Source organism: Nyctereutes procyonoides, unplaced genomic scaffold, assembly GCF_905146905.1.
Source record: "Nyctereutes procyonoides isolate TBG_1078 unplaced genomic scaffold, NYPRO_anot_genome, whole genome shotgun sequence".
In the NCBI taxonomy this organism is placed as follows: domain Eukaryota; kingdom Metazoa; phylum Chordata; class Mammalia; order Carnivora; family Canidae; genus Nyctereutes; species Nyctereutes procyonoides.
The window spans coordinates 46,407,122-46,431,580 of NW_026575126.1; the positions used below are offsets into that span (position 1 = coordinate 46,407,122).

The 24,459-nt window shown below is 48.6% G+C and overlaps 1 protein-coding gene across 1 annotated transcript in view; it reads right to left on the reverse strand.

Moving 5' to 3' along the window:
* LOC129519850 (uncharacterized) overlaps positions 1-24,459 on the reverse strand; it is a 123,652-nt gene that overhangs the window by 35,363 nt on the left and 63,830 nt on the right. Inside the window, 10 exon segments of the mRNA XM_055340682.1 lie at positions 1,212-1,565; positions 3,013-3,369; positions 4,401-4,760; positions 5,806-5,883; positions 6,415-6,576; positions 6,654-6,883; positions 7,626-7,934; positions 16,815-16,937; positions 16,940-17,007; positions 19,047-19,264. Of these exon segments, the coding sequence (XP_055196657.1) occupies positions 1,212-1,565; positions 3,013-3,369; positions 4,401-4,760; positions 5,806-5,883; positions 6,415-6,576; positions 6,654-6,883; positions 7,626-7,934; positions 16,815-16,937; positions 16,940-17,007; positions 19,047-19,264 (2,259 nt within the window).

Sequence of the window (24,459 nt, forward strand, 5' to 3'; positions counted from 1 at the left end):
CCACAGGCCTTGCTGAAACATCCACCTGCCTGTCGCGGGTGTTGGACCCCTTAACCCCTCCTCCCTCTTTGGAAGGCCTTCCTCCCAGGCCTCTGGGCCTCCCTCCCTAGGGTTTCTCCTCCTCCCTGGCTAGTTCTCGGTACGGTACCCGGGACTGCTCCCTTATGCTGCAGCTCAGTCTCCACCCACCCCATGGGCATCTCAGCCAGTCTCGTGGCTTTTGGGGGGACCATGGAGAGGCAGAGACCACAACCAACCTCCTGACCACAAGAGCTGCCCCTGACGCCTTCACTTGGGCATCACACTTAACACGTCAGAGATGGGACTGAGTCAGCGACGCCTCCTTGACCCTCCCCCTCTGCCCACTGTGCTCCCCATCACAGGGCACAGCAACCCCAGGCCTCTCGTCACCCAGGACACAAGCAGAGGGGCCACCCTGCTCCCCCACCCCCTCTCTAGCACTCCCATACCCAAACTTCCACCCAGGCCTCCCTCTCAGCCTCCGCAAAGGATCCTGAGTGTGAGTGCTCTCCCACACCTCACGTGCTTTTCATAAAACAGGAGTCAGCAAACTACGGCCCACGGGCCACATCCAGTCTGCTACTTGTTGTTTTAAATAAAGCTTTATTGGAACACCGTCACACCTATTTGTTTATATCTTGTCTACAGTGTTTTGTGCTATAACCACCGGCCTGAGTACTTACAACAGAGGCTGCTGAGCCTGCAAAGCTCAAGATATATCCTATGTGGGCTTTTTGAGAAAGGGTGTGCTGACCCTGGTCCTAGCAAAAGCCCGTTCCTCTCTGCCTCTGCCTCAGGGCCTTTGCACTGGCCTGGCCTAGAAGATTCTTTCCCCAGATATCCACACATCTCCTCCTTCCTCTCCTTCAAGTCTCTGCTCAAATACCATCTTGTCTTTTAGGCCAAACGTGACCGACTTATAAAAATTGCAGTATCTGTCCTGCCGTTCACTCCCCCGTTCCTACTTTCTGCCTCTCTGTAGTCCTTATCACTAGGTACTGTAGTCTGCAATTTGCTGATTTGTGCCGGGGATTGCCGGTCTCCCCCTAGGCAGGCATTTACCTCTGCTTGATTCATGGCTACATTTTCAGAGCTGAGTGGTCTCAGCAATTAGTGAACCTCCAAAGAAAGCCCCTGCCCTCCCCCCTGGAGACCCTGGGACCTACTCCTCCCACAGCCGCACCACCTACCTGCAGAGCCTCGCAGGAGCTCTCGGCCAGCACCCGCCACTGCAGCCCGTGGTCCAGGTGCAGCTCACCACTGCCCTGCAGCTCACAGGCCCCCACCTGCAGCTCCAGACCCAGCCGGTGCCTGGCCTCCCACTGGAGCCGGACGGTCAGCAAGGCCTCTGGGGGGACGGCCTGCAGTGCAGACAGCGTGTGACTCAGTTTCACTCGAAGCGTGGCCTCGGACTGGTGCACGACAGCTGTCAAGGTCAGGGAGGCTGTCCCACTGGCCGATGCGAGGGTCCCTGCCACCTCAGCTTTCCCACCTGCGGCCTGCAGGCAGCCGCTGAACTGTGTCCCTGCTGGGAGGCCCAGACCCTGCCAGACCAGAGTGGGGGTTCAGAGGGAGGTCCCACGTCAGGAGCGAGTCCGATTCTCCAGCTGCCACCCTCAATTCCCTCCAGCCCCCAGCCCCCCAATCTGTGCTTCCCTCACCTCACCCCCCCATCCCGGTAACAACAAAACAGCGGCAATCACAACACACAGCAACACAGCAACTATCCAGTGTAGAAACTTAGTAGCCACCCAGCCTCACGCTAAGTGCTCTGCAGGAACCACCTCTTTCCAGCCGATTCCCAGGCCTGAGTTGGGAAATCACTGGCTCCATATGACAGATGGGGACACTGAGGCTCAGAGAGGCAAAGTGAAAGCCCAGGGTACCAGCAGGTACCAGCAGAGCTGAGGTCTGCATCTGATGGGTCTGTGCCTCTAATCGAGGCCTTCCAACAGGATAGTCGCTAACTGCATGGGGCTGTTTCCATTCAAATTAAAATGAAGGAAAAGGAGAAATTCAGTTTCTTGGTTGCACAGGTGAGCACCACTAAAGTGCTCAGGCTCTGTGTGGCCACTGCGTGGCTAGTGGCTGCCGTCCTGGACAGCAAAGGACAGAGGTTTTCCATCATCCTAGAGTTCAAGTGGGTGGGCCTGCTGCTCCCATGATGCTTTACGCTCTGGTGGCTCAGTTGTGCACTGACTTGATAGTGACAGAGCACCTGTGAGTGCTTAGGGATGCCAAGGGGACCGGCTCCGTCCCTACCCCCAGGAAGCTCCATCAGGAGGGGAGAGACAGGGACGCCAGGGTGACTCAGTAGTTGAGCATCTGCCTTCAGCCCAGGGCATGATCCCGAGGTCCCAGGATCGAGTCCCGCATCGGGCTCTCTGCGTGGAGCCTACTTCTCCCTCTGCCTGTGTCTCTGCCTCTCTCTCTCTCTCTCTCTCTGTGTCTTCTCATGAATAAATAAATAAAATCTTTTAAAAAAAAATAGGGGGGAGGGAGAGACAAGGAGACTGGCAGGGTGGCCTGTCCTACTCAGACAAAGATGCCAGTTTCGTCTGACTCGGCATCTCCCTTTCTTGAGAGTCGGGTTTCCCTCCCCCAAATATCACAGGATAATTCTGAGACCAGCTTTTGGCCCAGATAAAGCCCAGCCGGTGGTTTCTAACAGGTTATGAAACCAAGATATGTCTGTCCCCCCTGTCAGCTCAGGACAGTGCCCCCCATTTCCCTTCCTGCACTCAGAATTTCACTGAAAAGACCAATTCATCACTTCCAAGTCTGTGTCCTTCTGTTGCACAGCGCTGACTCTCATTGCTCTCGGCCTCGATCTTCCCATCTGCCAAGTGGGAGTAAGAGACTAGAGAGGAATCGAGTGTTGGGGAGAGAATTTGGGAAGCGCCAGGAGGAAGGAGCCAGCCAGGCTCAGGCCTCACCCTGGCAGGGGCTCAGGAGGCCCCTCCGGCCGCCTCACTGGCCTGCCGTACGCACCTCCAGCAGCGGGCAGCCGGGCTCAGAGGCCAGCATCCACGTGCTCCGGTTGCCAGTGCGCTGCTCCAGCGTCCCCTGCAGCTGGCATGGCCCCAGCTGGAGGGCCAGGGAGCGGCGGGCGGCAGGCCGTGGCTGGACGGCCAGGCTGATGGTGCCACTGGGTGGCAGGCCCAGGCGGCCCAGCAGGGGCAGGGAGTGGGCCAGGTGCCCGACGACCGAGGTCTGGGGCCCACAGGTGCGGGTCAGCTGCAGGTGGGCATCTCCGTCGTCGCTGCGGAGGCCCGTGGCCAGACTGACCTCGCAGGGGCTCCAGCTCAGGTTGCCCTCGGAGCGCAGAGCCTGCGGGAGGCCTGTTGCCTGGAATATGAGAAGCGGCTGGATCTAAGGGCAGCTGCAGAAGCCCAGGTCGGAGAGCTGGGGATGGGCGCAGCCGGGAAGAGGGCAGTGTCACCCTTTAGCCTCAACTCCACCAGCACACCCCTCTGCAAAGTGACTGATACCATAGGTACCTCACTGAGCTTCCTGAACCTGCAATCTCAGTTTACCCATCTCAGAAATGGGGGTTAATCACAGCACCCTAAGTCACTGGGAATGTAAATGAGTTAATACTTATGACTTGAGGCCCCTAGGTGGCTCAGTGGTTGAGAATCTACCTTTGGCTCAGGTCATGATCCCTGGGTCCTGGGATCGAGTCCTGTATCGGGCATCCCGCAGGGAGCCTGCTTCTCCCTCTGCCTATGTCTCTGCCTCTCTCTGTCTCTCATGAATAAATAAATAAAGTCTTAAAAAAAATACTTGTTGACTTGCAGACCAGAGCCAGGCACCCAGAAAGCACTGGCTATTAGAAATTCAGCATCAATATCTATGGTCATTGGCTGAAGGGCAGGGAGCCTAAGTGACTTGCTTCTGGGGCTGACGACATGCCCCACACAGAGGCACCGACCGAAGATGGGAACGAGAGGGAGCAATGGGGTTAATTCCACTCAGGTTCCCCAACTTCTCTGGGCCTAGACTCTAGGCCTAGGGATACAAGCAGCACCTTCCTAGTGGGCGTGAGGATTTAAGGAGCCTTAGAGAGCACTCAGCAGGTGGGGCTCCCAAAAATCAGGTTACTGCTTAGTATTCTTATTATTACTTCTAGACCCCTAATCCCCAGGGCAGGATAAGTGAGATCACAAGAAAAGAATGAACCTGAGCCCCAGAGAGGAAGACAATTCAGTTTGGGTCCTATTTTTGGCTCAAAGCTTTGTAGCAGATGCATCCCCAAAGTCAGGTGACAACCGCAAAAAGATGGAAGATTTTCATGCTGAGTGCAAGCTGGAGACGTGTAAGAAGTTAGTAATTTAGGGAGGGAGGTGGGAGCCCTGATGGGTGGGGAGGGGGCTTACCTCCAGCGGGGGACAGCGATTCACCACGGACAGGGTCCAGTTGGCGTGTGTGGTGTTGGCCTCAGTAATGACATCCCCATGAGCAGTCAGGGTGCATTGGCCCAAGGCCACCGCCAGCCTGGCCCTGGGGGGTTTGTGTCCCCCCACAGACACTTGGATATGGTTGTTGGGGGCAACCCCAAGCGCCTGAAGTGGAGGCCATGCGTGTTGGAGGCTGGTGTCCAGGTGGGTATGGTGGTGGCCGCAGGCTGTGTGGATGTGGGCCCGGGCAAAGGTGTCCCCAGAAGATACCTGAGCCTCCAGGCTGGCCGTGCAAGGGTGGACCAGGAGGGAGCCATTCAAGGACAACACAGCCAGATCCTGCCCCCAGGAAAAGCAAGGTGAGGCTGAGCAGTTGTTCCTGCAATACCTCACCAAGGAGCGGTTCGCCTTCTGCCTGGCCTGGGTGGTCAAGGGAACCCCCAGCCCCCGGGCCACCCACATACCCAGTGAACAAGCTATACTCTTGCGAAGTGCTTCTCCCTGAGCTGAAAATGGCCACCCAGGGAGTCACGAAGTTCACCATCTCAGGGTCCCTGACGTCCCCTCCCCATAGGCAGGTCTGTGGGTCCACCCCGAGCACTCTCCCATTTCCACGATGGGGTCTCAAGTCTCAACCTTGCTCATGTGGCTTGTCTGGGGTGTGTCCCTTCTTAATGCCCCAAAAGGAAGTCACCACTCCTCTGGGCTGTGTATTCTCAGGACCTGGGGGCCAGCCTGCACTCCCATGAGAGAACCAGGAGCTGCTCACAGCCTCTTCCCCTGGGCGGGGATAATACCACCAATGCTGGGGCAAACGTACACCATCCTTAATTTCATGCAGGGAAGGCACCCCTCTGTCCAGCGGCTAAAACCCCTTCAGTCCTGACCCCCTTATTCTCCTAATTAACCCTCCCATTGCTTAGGTTGCAGTGTGACCTCGGGAAAGTGACCCAGCTCCTGCAGGGGATGCCAGCACATAGTCAGGCCAGGCCAGCAGGTCTCAGGAGCAGAAATACCTCTGTCTTCCTCCCCCAGGCAGTCCTCTGGGCTGTGTGCCCCACCACCATTGCCATCAGGCCACAGACATCAGCCAGGCCAGGCCTGCAACCAGCTGCCCACTCGGCTGCCCACAGAGAAGCACTGACAAGGTCTAAGGCAGCCCCATGGGTGCCCCATGTCTAGCTCACCCCGGGGTCCAGGAGCCACAGGGCCCTGCTAGAGCTCAGCGGGTCTGGGCCCTGTGCTCAGGCCTTGCAGCCACGGATCACCCTGCGATAGAAAGGACCCACCGTCCATCTGTGCCCCAGCCCAGGAGAGCTTACAGCTACCTAGGCTGGGCCATCATCTGTCACCACTAGCCCACCTATGACAGAGACCCGTTTACCTCAAGAGGCTGCCTGGCAAAGTCCCCCCAGCAGAGTCCTGACAACTGGGTGGGCGAGGTGTCCCCAGTACAGTTGACCTGCGGAGACCAGCAGGGCAGGTAGGAGGGCATGCTGACAGCCACTGCCACTGTCAGGAAGAGGGAGATGAGGCCTCTTCCCCCAGGCTAGAGCCTGGCAGGGGAGGTGTGGGGCTGGGTGGGAGGGGCCGGGGTGGCAGGGGAAGGGCCAGGATGGGGGAGGGGCAGGGTAGCAAGGGAGGGGCCAGGCTGGGTGGGAGGGGCCAGGGTGGCAGGGAGGGGCTGGGCTGGGTGAGGGGCCAGGGTGGCAGGGGAGAGGTGGGGATGGTGGGAGGGGCCAGGGGGAGGGGCCGGGCTGGTGGGGAGGGGCCAGGGTGGCAGGGGAGGGGGTTTGGCTGGGTGGGAAGAGGTTGGGTTGGGTGGGAGGGGCCAGGGTGACAGGGAGGGGGCTGACCTGGGTGGGAGGGGCCAGGGTGGCCCGGGCAGGGCCGGACGCGGGGAGGGCCCTGGGCGGGAGGCTGGAGCCCCCGGGTCAGCCCTGAGGTTGGGGAGGCCGAGGGGCCTCGGTGCGCCCACGGGCGGGCCACTCACCTGGAGTCGCGCAGGCCAGGTGCCCAGCAGCGCCGAGAGGCCGTGCTGCAGCCGCAGGGCCAGCCCGTGGTGGCCGCGCTGCGCCCTCGCCTCCAGGGCCACGTGGAGCTGCTCCCCGTCCGCGCTCGCGGTCAGCCCGGCCGCCACGCGGTGTCCCGCGCTCTGCGCAGAAGCGAAGCTGTGGGTGCCCCGCGGACCCCTACCCCTGGGGGCCCCGTGCCCAGCCCCTGCCCCCCCACCTGGAAGTGGCCGCGGCCGTCCACGGAGGAGGGGAGGCCCCAGTGCCTGAGGCTGGGCACCTTGTGGGCCAGGCGGGCACGGAGCAGGCCTCCCGGGGCGCCGGGGGCCGGGCGGTCCAGGCTGAGGGCGGCGTCCAGCTGACCCCACGCACTGCGCAGGGCCAGGCTCGCGGAGAGGTTGGAGGCCACATGGGTGTGTGACAGGTGCATCTCTGCCTCCGACGGGAGTCCTGCGGGTGAGAGGGACCTCGGAGATGGGGGAGCTGGGGGTAGGCTACGGGGGTGGGGCGGGGGTGCAGGTCGCTGTCAGCGCTCCCTCTCTCTGCAGGGTCCCCAGGCCTTGAGGCAAACTCCTGCACCTCAGGTCCCACTTCTCCCCTTTTACCAGATGGAACCATAGGCAAGTGGCACCAGTAAACCATTTCTGATCCACAGAAGTGGCGATTTCACCAGGTGCCACTCAGCAAGTGACAGGACTGGTGTCCCCTTCCCATTTCTAACCCCTCCAGGGCGAGGCATGGGGTGGGGGAGCCTGAACTTGCCCTCTCCCCTGGCTGCTGTACCTTTGGGCCTCTCCAGGCCTTACTGAAATGTCCCCAAGAAGCTAGAGCTGCAGGATGTCCTATTTCCTAACTGTGGTGCAGCAGCATATTCTGGAGGCCCTGCTGGACCAGCCTTGGAGCCTGAGAAGCGGAGGGGAGGGAGGGGAGGGGCTGGCCACAGGGGCTATCTGCCGCTGGCCTGGGAAGCATGTGAATACTCAGTAACCACTGCTGTCCCCACACTGTGGGTTCTAGATGAATAACAAACCCCCCTGGGAAATGGAAACACTGGGAGAAGCTGGCAGGGGAAGGAAATAGGGCTGGAAGGTGGATTTGGGGACTGGAGGTTTCCCTCTCACTTCTCCCCCTTGGCTTCAGAAACCAGGAGCCCTCGGGGAAGATGGCATTTGGCCCTGTCCACCCCACCTACCTGCCTCACCCAAGGTGCTGATGTTGTGACTTAGGTGGCCCGAGAGCTGGCCATGCCCAGAGCCCCAGGTGCAGATGCCACCCAGAGCCAGGCTGGCTGCATCAGCCTGGAGCCGGGCCTGGCCCCCAAGGCTCCCCGTCTGGGCCTGCAGCTGCCCTCTCAGCCAGAGCTCTCTCGGCAAAGCCTGGCTGCTGTTCTGAGTGAGGATACAGGTCACACTGTGCACGCTGGTGCTGTTCCCTGTCTTTTCGTGCTTGTCCCGCAGGAGGAAGCCCAGCACAGCTGAATCAGCTGTGACCTTGATGGTGCCTGCAGAGGATGGCAGAGAAGTTATACAGAGCAGGGGGCCAGCCCAGGGGACTGGGCCATTCTGGACAGAAGGGAAAAGGATCCTGGGGTAGGAAGTTCCTAGATCCAAGATGTAATTCTAACTCATATCAGGAGGGCATACCTGGGGAATGGACCAAATTAAACCAGCTCCCTCCCAGGATGCTGTGAGGATCAAGCAAACTAATTCACAAGCAAAAGGGCTTTGGGCAGGGGGCACTGGGAGCAGGAGGCCTACTAAGGAGCCTCAGTTAATATCAGTGCTCACTTCCTGCTTAAGAGAGCCACAGACTACAGTGATAGAATGACCCCATTGTACAGACTGTAAAAATGAGACCCAGGAAGACTTGAGGATCCAACCTGGCATTCTGGGGATGGAAAAATTGCTTGGAGGTCTCATCCATCCAGAGAAGAATCCACATATTTGGGCCAGTCCATTCCCATATATAATTCATGCAACAGGGAAATTCTTGCTGTAATCAGAACCATTTGCATCTCCTGGCCCCCACCCAGGTTCTCTCAGAACCCTGGCATGGTCCAAATACTCTTATATCTCCCCCTCCTATCATTGAAGGTTGGATTCGTGGGCTACCACCACCAGGGAAGAGGCCCTTCTGTACCGCTGGGCTGCAGTTCTGTGCTTCCAGACCCAGAACTCATGCAAATCTCAATCACAGAGTACAGGGCACTTTCCACAAAGATAGAGCTTTCTCACAGAATCTTGTGGTCATCTTTTTACAAATTCTCTATGTTGTAAGGTCCTATGTTACCATATCCTGTAAGATAATAACCAGTTAATCATGGATAACCAAAGTAAGATTTCACTAGACTATTGAGAAGAGAAAATGAAATATTGTTGATAGGACAGCATAGAGTCCAGGAATAGACCCACACACATGGTCGGTTGATATTTGACAAAGGTACAAAAATAATTCAGGAGAGAAAGGATGGTCTTTATAATGAATGTGCTGAAATGATTGAAAATCCACAAGTAAAAAAATTACCTTGACCTTTACCCAATCATATACACAAATTAATTCAAAATTAATCAGAAGCCCACATTTTAAAACCTAAAATCATAAAACTTCTAAGGTGTGGCCTCGGGTTTAGTAAATAAAGATATCTTACACGACAGAAAAAGGATTATTGATTAAAAAAATCAATTGGACTTGATCGAAATTCAAAATCTTTGTTGTTCAAAAGACACCAGTGAAAGAATATAAAGCCACAGATTGGGAGAAGATATTTTCAAAACACATATCTTATACGGGACTTGTGTAAGTAATTCCCAAATTCAGTTTGGGAATTCAAGAAAACAACTCAATTTTTTAAATGGGCAAAATGTTTAAATAGACACTTTGCTCACAAAATTTTTAAGTAGCACATAAGCCTCTGAAGATGTTCAACGTAATTAGTCCTGAGGAAAATGCAAATTTAAACCAAAATGGGATTCAAGTATAAATCACAACTGAAAGCCCCCAAACCAAAAATTGACAACACCAATTGCTAGCAAAGGATGCAAAGGAATGAGGATTCTCACCACACTGGTGGGAATGTGAAATGGCACAGCAGTTTCCTCTAGATTTCAACATGTACTTGCCATGCAATCCTGCAATTCCGCTCCTAGGTATTTACTCAAGGGAAATGAAACCATATGGTCCCACAAAAACCTGTAGGCCAATGACTATAGTAGCTTCATTTGTAATTGGAAAGTACTGAAAACAACCCATATGTCCTTCAACTGTGCGTGGATAATCTGCAGTATATCCATACCACGGACTACAACTCAGCAATAAAAAGGAATAAACTATGGATATGTGCCACAGCTTGGATGAATCTCGACCATATTACATTGGGCGAAAGACACCATACTCAAAAGAGTTAACATACTGTATGTTCCCATTCATGTCACATTATAGAAAAGCCAAAACCGTGGGGATGGACAGCAGCTCAGTCAGTGGTTGCCAGGGTTGCGGGTGGGAGAGAGGCTGACTACAATGGGTGGCAAGATAGAACTTTGCAGGGGGAGATGGGATTGTTCTGTATCAAGATTGTTTTGGTAGCCATACAACTGTGAGTTTACCAAAACGTCAATCCTATATATAAACTACACTCCAAGAAATTATACCTCAATAATTGCCTTCAGAAATGAAGTAATAGGTGTTAGGAAATGAAGGAGGGAGCATCAGTGTTACTCAAAGTAAACTTGACAAGAAAAGTTCTCTGTGGGGCACTTGGGTGGCTCAGTGGTTGAGCACCTGCCTTTGGCTCAAGGCACGATCCCGGATTCCTGGGATCGAGTCCTGCATCGGGCTCCCCACAGGGAGCCTGCTTCTCCCTCTGCCTGTGTCTCTGTCTCTTTCTGTGTATGTTTCATGAATAAATAAATATTAAAAGATTTTATTTATTTATTCACAAGAAACACAGGGAGAGAGAGAGGGGCAGAGACACAGGCAGGGGTAGAAGCAGGCTCCATGCAGGGAGCCCGATGTAGGACTCGATCCTGGGTCTCCCGGGTCATGCCCTGGGCTGAAGGCAGTGCTAAACCTCTGAGCCACCCAGGCTGCCCTAAATAAATAAAATCTTAAAAAAAGAATGGTTCTCTGTAACATTTATTGACTTGATTATATTTACATTTTTTCAAACCTTTGCATTTTATTATGAAATTTGACTTTTGCACATTTTAACCAATTTGGGATTAGGAGGGTCAGTGCTAATGTTACTACCAGACCAGAGAATAGCATCCACCTTTTGGGGGAAGCAAGCAGAGCCTTCGGGTTCTGAAACACTGGGCCCTGGACAGATGTCTAGATAGGGTGTTACGGTCCAGGATGCTTGGGCAAAGGGTCCCTTTCTGTGTGATCCTGGCTTTGGGAACCTTGTTAATGTTTCACATAATCAAAAAAACAAATACATAAAGTCAATAAGGATAGGGGAAAACCTAAAAATGGAATACAAACAGAAACCAGTGAACCCAACTGTATTTCAAATGATTAACAGAATCACATGAGGGGTGGGGGTGGGGATTAACTCTAATAAACATTTGAACACAGGGTTTGGATTTATGCCTTCAACAACTACTTGGATGGATCTCAACCACATTATGTTCAGGCCAAAGATGAAAAGAATTCTAATCAAATATTGAATTCTAATTAACAAAGTTTACTTTCACAGAACTATAGGTTAGTAACTCTGAAACTACTTTCTGTGTGTTCTTGGGCTGAACACATACATAAATATATTGTGGATAATTGGTTTCTTTCTGTTGGAGAAGGGAATGAGAAATATGAAAAGGGAAAAAAATGAGAATTAGCATTTTGAGGATAGACTGAAGTTGAAGACATCAGTGTAAACTAATGGCTTTAAACTTATCTACCTATAAACAGATATAGAAAGTGTATGTGTGTGTGTGTGTGTGTGTGTGTGTGTGTACACTTCTGTTTCCTTGATCTATCCATTAAAAAAGGCCCAGATGGATAGTCCAGTAGGAAAAAACATACCAGGCACTGAGATCTTAGTTTCTACATACTAATTTGCACTGAAAGGAACCAAGGATCCTTGGAGAAATGGCTTATTTCATGTCACAGAAAACATAAAATGAGACCGAAACATCTTTACGGTCATAAAGGAAGGAAGAGCTCAGAAAATATAGGAACATGTCCATTTCTATGAATGGTTGGGGAGCTTGACTGGACCAATGCTTCCAAGATAACAATTGTAAACTCTGGGCAAAATGAAGAAACAACTATCTGAAGTGACAGGAGAGTGACCACAGATTGGCAGACCCTGGATGGGAGTCAACACTTGGAGGAAGTGATGAGCTCTAAATGAGTTGCATGTTTTCATTCTTTTTGGTGCCATGAAAGTGGACAACATTCAGACTACAATCCACAGTCTAAACAACTAAAGAGTCTGAAAACAGAGTTCAAAGTAATAGCAACAAATGAAAAGGAAAGTGTGGAATTCTGGAGAGGGCCAACCAGGGGAAACTCTAAATTCTACCTATAAACTCTGTTCAAATCTTTGCTGATCCCCAAACTTCAAAAGGGTAGAAAATATTCCAAGTAGCCCAGCAAAAATAAGAGAACTGAACTGAATTCAGCTGCATTCCACTGGAGTGGAGAGAGTTTAGATTCTGAGTCTAGCCAAGTTAAATGCCAGCTAAAATAAGAAAAAACAAAAACAATCACGAAACAATAAAACAGAAACCCTCTTCAGAGCAATAAAAAAGAGGGACACCTGGGTAGCTCAGTGGTTGAGCAACTGCCTTCAGCTCAGGTCATGATCCTGGGGTCCTGGGATAGAGTCCCACATTGGGCTCCCTGCATGGAGCCTCCTCCCTCTGCCTACATCTCTGCCTCTCTCTGTGTATCTCTCATGAATAAATAAACACAATATTTAAAAAGAGAGAGAAATTAAAAAATCAGAGCCTCTACATCATTCAAAATGTCCAGAATACAATCTCAAATTTCTAGAGGTACCAAGAAACAGGACAAGAACGTTATAAGGATTTTTAAAACACCTCTTATTACTATGCTTGAGAATATAAGGACAATATTATTATTTTTTATTTTTTTATTTATTTATGATAGTCACAGAGAGAGAGAGAGAGAGAGGCAGAGACACAGGCAGAGGGAGAAGCAGGCTCCATGCACCGGAAGCCCGATGTGGGATTCGATCCCGGGTCTCCAGGATCACGCCCTGGGCCAAAGGCAGGCGCCAAACCGCTGCGCCACCCAGGGATCCCAAGGACAATATTCTTGTATTGAATGAACAGAGGCAATCTCAGCCTTAAAATGGAAATCAGGGACACCTGGGTGACTCAGCAGTTCAGCTTAGAGAGTGATCCCAGGGTTCTGGGATCGAGTCCCACATCAGGCTCCCTGCATGGAGTCTGCTTCTCCTCTCTCTGCCTATGTCTCTGCCTCTCTCTCTGTGTCTCTTGTGAATGAATAAACAAAATCGTAAAAAAATGGAAATCATTTTTTTGAAACCCTGATGGTGATTCCAGAACAAAAACTACAAAATCTAAGATTTAAAAAATGTATCAGATAATCCTAAAATTTTTATTGGGTGGTATTTGGAGAAGACAAAAGAAAACATCAGTGAGCTGGAAGACAGATCAATAGACATCTGAAGAAAGAAAAAAGACTAAAAAAAAAAAAAATCAAGGGAACTTCAGAGACCTATGCAGCAGTATCAAAAGTTCTGAAACATATCAACTGGAAATCCCAAGGAGGAGAGGACAGAGAAAATGGGACAGAAAAAAATCTTTGAAGAAATAATTTCCCAAAAGTGAAAATGTCCTATGTGTTTAAATTTATGCATATATAAAATGTCCTTTGAGAATGAAGGCAAACATAACATTTTCAGACAAATTAAAATGAAAGGGATTTACTGATAGTTACCCTGCCTTCCAAGAAATGCTAAAGGTGGTTCTTTAAAATGATAGGAAATGATACCAAAAAGAAATTTTGAACTTTAGGAAGGAGTGAAAAACCCCAAAAAGGGTGAATATGTGTGTCAAAAATAAAAAAATATTTCTCTTAACTTCTTTCAAATCAATATGACTAAAGCAAAAATTATTATGTTGTATTGGAGAGTTGGAGTATATGTAGATCTAACACAGAAGGCAACGACAGCAGAAAGGGATGAAAGCCCAGGTTCTTACACTTAATGTGAAATGCTTCAATTCAAATGCTAAGTAAAATGTTAAATAATACAAAGAAACAGATATTTAAAGAGAAATAGATAGAACTAAGTTCTAATTTTTTAACTGATCCAAAAGCAGGCAAGAAAAGAATAGAGGAACAAAAAATATATGGAAAAGCAAATAGCAAAATAGTAGACATAAATCCAATTATATCTATAGTTACATTAAACATCAGTCAACTAACTAGTATAATTAAAAGGCAGAGGTTATCAGGCTACACATAAAAGCAAAATCTAACTATACGTGGTCTACAAGAAATTTACCTTAAATATAAGGAGCCGTGTTTAAAGCAAAAAGGTGGCAAAATACATACAAGGTGAATGGCAATAAAAATGCAAGAGTGGCTACATTAGTATCAGACAAAACAGACTTCAGATAAAGAATCGTATGACAGACACCTGGGTGGTTCAGCAGTTGAGCGTCTGCCTTTTTGGCTCAGGGCATGATCCCACGTACTGGATCAAGTCCCACATTGGGCTCCCTGCAGGGAGACTGCTTCTCCTCCCTCTGCCTATGTATGTCTCTGCCTCTCTTTCTGTGTCTCTCATGAATAAATAAATAAAATCTTTAAAAAAGAGAGTCATATGAGACACAGCACATTTCACAATAAATGGCTTGATTCATCAAGAAAGTATAACAATCAAAAATGCACATGCACCTAATAGCAGCATGTCAACACACAAGAAGCAAAAATGGACAGAATCAAATGAAGAAATTGAGAAATCCACAAACACAGTTGGAGAGTTTAACAGCCTTCTCTCATCAATTGATACAATAACAAGACCAAAAGAAAATCAGTGAGGATATATAAAACCAAGCACTTTGACTTAATTGACTTTTATAGAACATTACACCCAGGAGCAGAATACAAATTTTTTTTCTTTTTTTTTTAAGATTTTTTATTCATTTGAGAGAGAGAGAGAGAGAGAGCGCGAGCACAAGTCGGGGAAAGGCGGAGGGAAAGGGAGAAACAGATTCCCCGCTGAGCAGGGAGCCTAATGTGGGGCTCAATCCTAGGACCCTGGGATCATGGCCCGAGCTGAAGGCAGATACTTAATCATCGGAGCCACCCAGGCACCCCACAAATTCCTTTTCAGTGCATAAGTTATGTTCATAAGATAGATTATATACTGGCTCATAAAACAAGTCACAACAAATTTTAAAAGACTGATCCTCTGACCACAATGAAAATAAATATTAAGATGCTATCTAGAAAACTTTCAAATATTTGGAAATTAAGCAAAAGCACTTCTAAATAACCCAGGGGTCAAGGAAGAAATCACAAGAGAGCTCAGAAAATATTTCAAAAATAAATAATAATGGAAATACAGGACATCAAAATTTGTGGGAAGCAGCTCACAGAATACTGAGAGGCAAATAGGCAGTTTTATATGCTTATATTAGGAAAGAAAAAAGGTCTAAAAATAAATGGCTTGGATGTCCACTTTAATAAACTAGAGTCAATCCAAATTAAGGGTAAGAAAGGAAATAATAGAGATAAGAGCTGGAATCAGAGAAACCAGAAAGAGACAACTAGAGAGACAACAAAACCAACTGTTGGTTGAGAAGATCAACAAAATTAATGAATTCTTAGATCATTAAGGAAGAGAGAGAAGTGGCACAAGGAATGACTATCAGAATTGAAAGCAGGGACAGCGCTATAGATCCCACATATATTGAAAAGATAAAATAGATAAAATGAGCAACTCTACACCAATGAATTTGACAACTTCATTGAAACGGACAAATTCCTCGAAAAGTATGGCTTACAAACTGACACATGACGAAATAGAAAATCTCAATAGCTTTTCATCCAGACATGTTCCAAAAAACTTTTCCACAAAGAACATTCCAGGTGGCTTCACGGGTAGAGTCTACCAGACACAAAGGGGAGCATGAACATCCATCTTACACAAACTCTTTTGGGAAATAAAAGAGAAGGAAATGTTCTTCAACCTGTTTTAAGAGGTAAGAATTTGAAGGAAAAAATAAAAACTTAACAGGGGAGAAACCTGGCAGACATTGTTAATCAAGTGATCAAAGCTAATGTGACCAACACTGGGACATACTGACATCAGGTACCTCTAGATATGATGGTGCACGGCTACTGTGGCCTCCTTGAAAGTAGTCACGAGGAAGCATCAGACCAACCCCTAAATAAGGGTTTTTTTTTTCTTTTTTTTTTTTTTTAGGGAAGAGGCCAATGCGCCACCCTATCGATATCCCAGGGCCGGTGGACCAGCGAGCTTTGGAAAATAGCCCTTCTACTGATCTATGCCCATAGATGAATGTTACAGCTACACACATAATGTTTGTGGAAGGCAAAGACCAGTCTACAAAACAACTGCCTCACACCCTTCAAAAATGTAAATATCATGAAAGGGAAAGAAATAATCTCAATTTTCTGATTTTGATGGCTGCATTGTGGAATGGAGGAGAATACCTTTATTTTATTTTTTAAAATAGGTTCCATGCCTAGTGCAAAGCCCAATGCCAGGCTCAAACTCACAACCCTGAGATCGAGAGCTGAGCTGAAATCGAGAGTTGGACACTCCACTGACTGAGCCATGGAGGTGCCCAGAGAATATCTTTATTTTTAAAAATAACGCTGCAGTAGGGGTAAAGAAATATGTCTTAACTTAGTAAAACACAGTTCAGGAAAAAATGTATTTTTATACACAAATAAAAATGGTACTATGTGTATATAGAGTGAAAGAGGTAAGAAAAATGATAAAGCAATTGTGGTAAAATGTCAGTAATTGGGGAACCTGGGTAAAGGGCCTATGGGAGTATTTGTACTATTCTTGCCACTTTTCTGTGAGTCTGAAATTATGTCTGAATTATTAGAAAAAATATGCATGGGAAACTCTGTCCCCAACTCTTGCTCTTGGGTTTTTCCAATGTCCATTAGTTCATTAATGGTTCTGACAAGTACTGCATAAGGAAATTTGCTTGGTATTTTGTTAGAATATTCGCTTTGTCAGAATGGGTATTAGTTTCCGACAAAGGGGTATCATCAATGCACGAGATACTGAAATTGCGTATCAGTGGACTTGAAAATATGCAGGATTTAATCTACTCTGTGGTTCCATAAAAGTGCTTCCCCAAGACCCCCACTGCCCCTACCCTGTGGTGTTCCCCAGGCTCACCCTCTCTAAGAGTTTTCTTCTGCTTCAGCATGCCCTTGAGGGTCAGGAGGTGGGGCACAGCTGTCCAACCAGCCACCGTGTGCTGGGCTTGGCTCTGCAGGGTCAGGATGTGGCCTCCCTCTGCTCCGCAGAAGCCTTGAGGAGAAGCTGTGCCGTGTTCTGGTCCACCAGCGCCTTATAAAACAGCCAAACCCTGGAAGGAACGTGATGGGGATAAGGAGCAGCACCTACCCCTGGAGGCAGGCCACAGAGGCAGGTCCCTGAACCCTGTTGCCCAGACCCATTATAGGACTGTTTTACTGGGCTCTAAGCCCATGGGGATGCAGTGTAATAGGGGTTAAGATCACGGGCTTTGGGGTCAGCCAAACCTGGGTTTGAATCCCAGTGCCACTACTAACTGTGGCTTTGGACAAGGACATAACCTCTCAGAGTCCCACTTTCTTCTTCTGTAAAGTGAGGTATAAAACCGAACCACTGATATTGAGTGGATATTGCTGATAAGTCATCAATGTGTGATATGATAAGTCATCAATGTGTGATGATGAGCAAGGAGAAAATAAACAGCTTCAACAAGCCTGTATTAAACTTCCTGGAAAATTGGGGAATGGGACATGGTCCCTGTCCACAAAGATTTCTTCATAGGACACCATGGGAGACACTTCCCTTGAGGATCAACACCAGAAACACGGTCAGCCATGTCTTCCTTGGTGCATACGTGCACAGGTGTGAGTGTGTATTTCCACGTGGCCTTTGCAAATAATGCCACTGGTCGGTTTCTCTTTTTGTGTTGGCTACTAGGATACTCAGAGCCAAATCTTAAGCTGAGCTCTAAAAAATGCAGAGGACTTCATGGCATGTGTTTTGTTTCTGAAAGCCACTCTGAGCACCTTCCTTTCTTTCCCATTTTTCTTTTCTTTTCCCTTCACACTCATTTCCTCATCCTCATGTGTTTTGAAAAATATTGAACAAAAGTTGGCAAACTACGGGTCTTTGGGGCTGAAATCAGCCCATAATCTGTTTTGTAAATCAAGATTTATTGAGACACAGCCACACCCATTCATTTGCATGTCATCTAGGATTCTGTGCTACGATCTCGGAGTCATTGCCACCAAGACCATATGGCCTATAGATCTGAAAATATTTACTTACCATCTGCCTCTTTGCTGAAAGTTTGTCAATTCTGACCTAGAACAATTTATGTTTTCATAATCTGCCTCAAACTCTTTTAAGACCAGGGACAATGATGGACATTCAGACAGATGGTGAATCAACGGGTGGACAGCTCTTGGTGGTTATTCTTTTTTTTTTTTTTTTAATTTTATTTATGATAGTCACAGAGAAAGAGACAGAGAGGCAGAGACACAGGCAGAGGGAGAAGCAGGCTCCATGCACCGGGAGCCCGACGTGGGATTCGATCCCGGGTCTCCAGGATCGCGCCCTGGGCCAAAGGCAGGCGCCAAACCGCTGCGCCACCCAGGGATCCCTTGGTGGTTATTCTGGAGATAGAGTGATCTAGAACCATACCTAGAGCCTTGGGTCTCCTCAAATTCATAAAAGCTGTCAATCCTGGGACAGCAGGGGAAACTGGGAAGAAACATTTAATGGAGGCCCAGTCTTTGCCAGAATGTGTCCTACTCAGAGGGACAGTGACAATGACAGCTGGGAGTGAACATGCTCACTGCCCAGGCACTGGTGAGGCATCCATGTGTGCTGCTCTGTGAACCCGAGGACAACCCCAAGAAGCAGGTAGAGAAACTTGGGCACAGAAGGGCACAGTGGCTGCTGCAAGGTCCCAGAGGCTGAGCTTGGGTTTGAACCCGGGCAGCAGGCTCCACACCCCAGGATCCTGATGGCCATGTTGTGGTGGATAAGCCCCCGTTGTGGAGATACAGTTTGGGATGAAAGGCTGCACCAACATATTCCCCACAACGATCTCTCATGACTCTCGTTTTATTCTTTATTATAATCTTTCAAGTCACCTACAATGAATGCAGTCATTACTAAGAAAGAAAAGAAAAAGAGATTGACATGGAAAACTGAATGCCTCCTCCTTCCTTTCCCTCAATGGCTTAAAATCAAGAATTGCATACAAGGAGTGATTTCAACCTGAGTGATGGTAGAGGGCACCTCTGAGCAATGATTTCCCATCTCCCAGGATACCAGCCCTTTGCCCTTGGAGGCCCCCCTCCCTGCCCTCTCCCCGCTCCCTGCATGGCCTCTGGGGACCCTCACCTGGCTGGGGCCACTTTGCTGGACAGCTGCAGCTGGACAGCCTGGGGGGCACTGAGGACTGCCTGGTGGAGGAGGACATTCATGCTCCAGCCCCGGCTGCGTCTCTGGGTGTCCTGACTGGTGTCGGCCTCCAGCAGAAGCAGCTCCTGGCTGGAGGTGTGCATAGACAGGGAGCCGCTGAGGGTGTGGTCTTTGTATCGTCGGGCAGCCACCTGTACCTAAGGGGAGGCAGGAGAGGGCTCAGAAGTGGAGAGAGGACAGGAAGGGTCTGGGGGAGCTGGCTACGTGGGAGGGCCCTTCCTCCAGGAAGCCTTCCCAAGCCACTCCAGCTCTGAGAACCACCCCAAGCACAGAAGACTGCAAGCACACAGGAAGAGAGGAAGCAGAAGGAAGAATGGAGGAGTGTCTTCCCTGACCCCAGCTCCTGGCCCAGGGACAGAGTCTTCCCTTGTCCTTCCCAACATATGTAAAATGGGAATTTCCATTTTATAGAGAGGGAGACTGAGGCCCAGAGAGGGTCATGTATTTCATATGGGGGTGCCTGGCTCTAAAACTCATGCTTTGCCTGAAGGGAGCAGCTGGGGGAAGCAGTGGAAACCTGGCCCCCTCAGTTACAGAAAGGATGCCCCCAATAGTGACCCCCCCAGGGCCCAGAGGACACCCTGAAGGTCTGGAGTTCAAAAAGGAGGGAGTCTGCTGCACAAGGAGGATACATCCTGGGGGTCAGGCCCCCAGCGGTTTGCTCCTCCACCAACTCTGGGGGACCTGAAGCCCTCCTTCCTAATCTGGGCCTCAGTCTCCCCATCTACAGGACAGAAGTTGGTCCAGCCTCGTATGTACATCGCAGCCATGTGGGAAGCTCTTAGAAGAATGCCTGGTCCCTCTACAAACTGATAAACTGATATATCCACACAATATCATTTACTGATAAAAAGAAATGAGGCCTCAAGCCACAACAAGACGTGAAGAATTCCTTACTTAGTGAAAGGAGCCAGCCTGCAAAGGCTACATGCTAGATGATCCCAACTATATGACATTCTGGAAAAAGGTAAAGCCAGAGATGCCAGCAGTTCAGCGGTAGCCAGGGGTTAAGGGGAGAAGGGATGCACAGGTGGAGCATGGGGGATTTTTAGGGCAGTGAAACTATTCCATGTGACACAGTAAAGATGACATTCTGCATTTGGCAAAACCCACAGAACTAAACACCATTAAGCTGTGAGTGTGGATTTAAATGATGGACTTCAGTTAATAATATATTAACATCAGCTTGACAGCTGGAATGTACCACACTAATGCAAGATGTTCTATAAGAGGGAAAATGGTATGTAGGGTGGGGGGCTATTATATAGGAACTCTCTCTACTTTCTGTGCAACTTTTCTGGAAACCTAAAAGTGCTTTGGAAAATGAAGTTAATTTCTTTTAAAGATTTTATTTATGAGAGAGAGAGAGAGAGAATGAGCACGAGTATGGGAGGGGCAGGGGCAGAGGCAGAGGGAGAAGCAGACTCCTCGCTGAGCAGAGAGCTGGATGTGGGGCTCGATCCCAGGACCCCGGGATCATGACCTGAGCTGAAGGCAGATGCTCATGCAAATGAGCCACCCAGGTGCCCCAGTTTATTAATTTTTTTAAAAGCATGCCTGGGACCCCCTGATGAATTAATTCAGCATCTCCAGGCCGGGGTCCATGTATGTTCTAAAGCCTCAGTAGGTGATTCCAATGTGGCTTGGGCTGAGAACTTTTAGGTTACACCTGTGTTTTCTCCAACTGGCCCCTGTGGGCCTAAAGTTTCCTGTAGAGCATGCATTCTCATGTTACAGAGGCAATATCACCCTCAGATGCGAAACTTGGCTTGCAAGGGGTTGGATTAAAAAACCAACTTCTTGTGATTATGTGTAAATCACAGATGTGCATACAGCACACAAACAAATACAGGACGTCTATGGAATTAAAATCTCACGGCAGGGGGGGCATGTACAGTACGTGCTGGCTGGCTGGTTTGTGCGAGCACACCCCAAATGACCCTGTTAATCGCTGTCTTGAGAATGTACGGATCCTGTGCTCCCTGTATAGTCCCATCAAGCAGGATATGTAGAAAAAACATGTTCGGCGTTCAAGGCCCCGAGGTTGGCCAACCCACAGCATCTCCTTTGTAACAAAGAACTTCCGCGTGGCAGGCCTTCATCTCTTTGGAGCGCTGGCCATGCAAGGAGGGAGAGGTCACAGGTAGTTGCTGAGCCAGTTGCTGCAGGACAAAAGCTGCTGGTGTAGATCCCAGCAACAGATACTTCGTCCAGTCTGTCGCTCCTGGACTCACTGTATATAAGTTCCCCCCAACAAATCTCTCTTTTGATTGCTGGATCCAGGTAACTTCTTGTGTCTCCCTGGGCCATCACCCTGGCTTAGAGTCTGCTAGGGAGCAGCTATATAACTGGTGAGCTGGCTAGCCAGGAGGCTGGAGAAAATCCCATGAGTGCTCTGAACCATGCTATGAGCACAAGTGCCAGCCAGTCTAACGCACTTGTTGGAGAAACTGTGCACCATGGCAGAGAAGGGAAGAGAGAGCTAAGTGAGAGACCTCAGTGGGCCTTTTTGCAAAGCTAGGAGGACACAGGATGCCACTGATTAAGATCCGGAAACTTGACTACTAGGTATTTACCAAAAGGGTACAAAAATACTAAATTGAGGGGATACACGTACCCCGATATTTATAGCAGCATTACCTATAATAGCCAAATTATGGAAAGAGCCCAGATGTCCATCACCTGATGACTGCGTAAAGAAGGTGCGGAACATATATGCACAATGGAATATGACTCAGCCATAGAAAACAATGAAATCTTGCCATCTGTAACGACGTGGATGGGGATAGAGAGAGGCTGAGTGAAACAAGTCAGTTGGAGGAAGACAAATGCCATATGATTTCACTCATATGTAGAATTTAAGAAACAAAACAAATGGACTTGGGAGGTGATGGTAAAAGGAGAGATAAACCAAGAAACAGACTCTTAACTATAGAGAACACGATGATGGTTACCCCGGGGAGGAGGTCGGTCGGGAGGTGGGTGAAACAGGTGGTGGGGATTAAGGAGGGCACTTGGGATGAGCACTGAGTGTTGGAAGTGATGAATCACTAAATTCAACCCCTGAAACTAATATTACACTGTCTTTTAACTAACTGAAATTTCAATACAAACTTGGAAAAGAAAAAAAAAACCTGGTTAGGACACGGAGATGTGGAATCTTGAAAAGGTGATCAATCAGTCAATCAATCAATCAATCAATCAATCAATTTACCTATCTAGTGATCATTGATGAGAAAACAGACAAAATTCACCATGTTTTCTAATCCCCACTACAACAAAAAATTTTAAACAGCCATTATCCTCCTCTTAGGAGAAAAAAAAAACCTAGCATCCTTTCCCTGTCCCTTGAAGTTGTAAATCTTGTCATGTCTCTATAATATAAGCATCCCAGGAAATAACCAAAATCTTGCCCGCAGAGACTGAAGAAAAAAGAGAGGGGGAGGCTTTTTAAAATATAGATTGCCAGAAATGATAAGGAGAGCAATTCTGCAAGTAGGGAAGGTAGAAGCATAAGAAAGGTTTAAGAAAAAAAAAAAAAAAGAAAGGTTTAAGAATGAGAATATATTTTTGTTAAGGAAAAAGGGAGTAATTTTGTCCTGAAGTGAGACTGGTTGTTTAGAGAGAGGAAATGCTTAGGACAAAATCTAAATGAAAAAGGAAAGTTGTAGAAGGGTCATGAAGGGGAATCTTGAGGAAAGAATTTTCTGCATGGTCAGGACTAAGACTGAATGAATGAAGTTATATTTGTTAAAAATTTTTTAAATTTCATTTATTTTATTTTATTTTTATGAATGAAGTTTTAAAAGTATATCGGTGTAATTTTAGAATTTGGTTTGTCCCTCTGTTAAAAGACAAAGTAATAAAAAAAAAGGCAAAGTTCTCTTGAATATTTGATCTGCTCTTGATTTAAAAAATAGCAACAAAGTTGTGTTGTTTGTTTTAATCAGCCCAGAAAAAAACAAAGTTTCTAAAATGTGTTCCTGCAAAAGTGCTCAGCTTCCAGGAAATTCATGGAAAGGACACTGACAAGTACAAGTTCCTGGTAGCTAAGATCAATTTGCCTTCATGATGAACCTCTCAAGCGCTCCCCGAGGGCTGCCTGTAGTGCCATGATGTGTCACGGGATGGTAGCCCAGGACCCCTCTCTGCTCTCCCGTCCCCATATGAGTGAGATGGGCCCGTTGCATTGATGACCCAATGTCAACACGCGGAGACTTGCCTCTATTGCAGGACACCTTGCAGGCTTTGCTGGGGTTTCTGCGAGGGGGGCAAAGGGCAATGAACCCACAGTAAATTCAGGGTCCTAGCGTATCCGTCACGCACTTGGGTGTTACCTGGTCAGGTAAGACTAAGTTGTCCTAGGTGTACAAGCATACCACGCCCCACTGCCCCAAAGCAGTTGCAGACCTTCCTAGGTCTGTTAGGGCGCTGGCATCCATGCGTCCTCAACCTGGCTCAATTGCTTCAGTTCCTTTATAGGTTGGGAAACAGAGAGAGAGAGAGAGAGAGAGAGAGAGAGAGAGAGAACCCAAAGCAAAGCATCTGAACAAGCCAAGGTGGCTGTTCGACAGACCCAAGCCTTAGGTGTTCTGCGACAGGGACAGCCATGCAAATTGGATGCAGCCAGGTGCCCAGCAGCGTTTGGATGGAGCTCGTGGCAACAGCAAGGGCACAGAGGAGCACCCTCAGGCTTCTGGTCATGGTTACAGAAAGGAGCTGAGCTGCAATATGGTGTTTTAGAACAGCAGCTGTGTGCTACCTGGCATGCCTCACGACCGTAGAAGACACAACTAACAGGATCTCAGTGACCATTCCCACTCAGTACCCTATATCGGGATGCCTAAAGGACACATTCCAAAGCCTGAGGCAGGCAGTGCCAAACCAGGCCTACATGCAACAACACAGTAACTTGACAAACAGCCTCTAGTGTGAAGGAGCACTCCACTCATGGCCTGGTGACTCATGTCATCCTGAAGGACAGCCATTAACAGGGGCAGCAGAGCCACCGTAGCTGACATCCGTTGTGCCAGAAGGAGACGGACCAATCCCTGAGTGTGTGTGGTACCCTGATGGGTCAGCAAGGGGCAACCCCTGTGCCTGGATGGCCACAGCCATCCAACCCTCAACAGAAGGTATCTGGATGGACCCCAGCATTGGACATTAGTAGTCAATGGGCCGAGCTTCAAGGAACATGGATAGTACTGCTCCATGAGCCTGATCCCACCCCATTACTCTTTCTTTTTAAATTTATTTGTGAGTGAGAGAGTGAGAGTGAGAGCACAGGCAGGGGGAGAGGCAGAAAGAGATGGAGCAGCAGACTCCCCGCTGA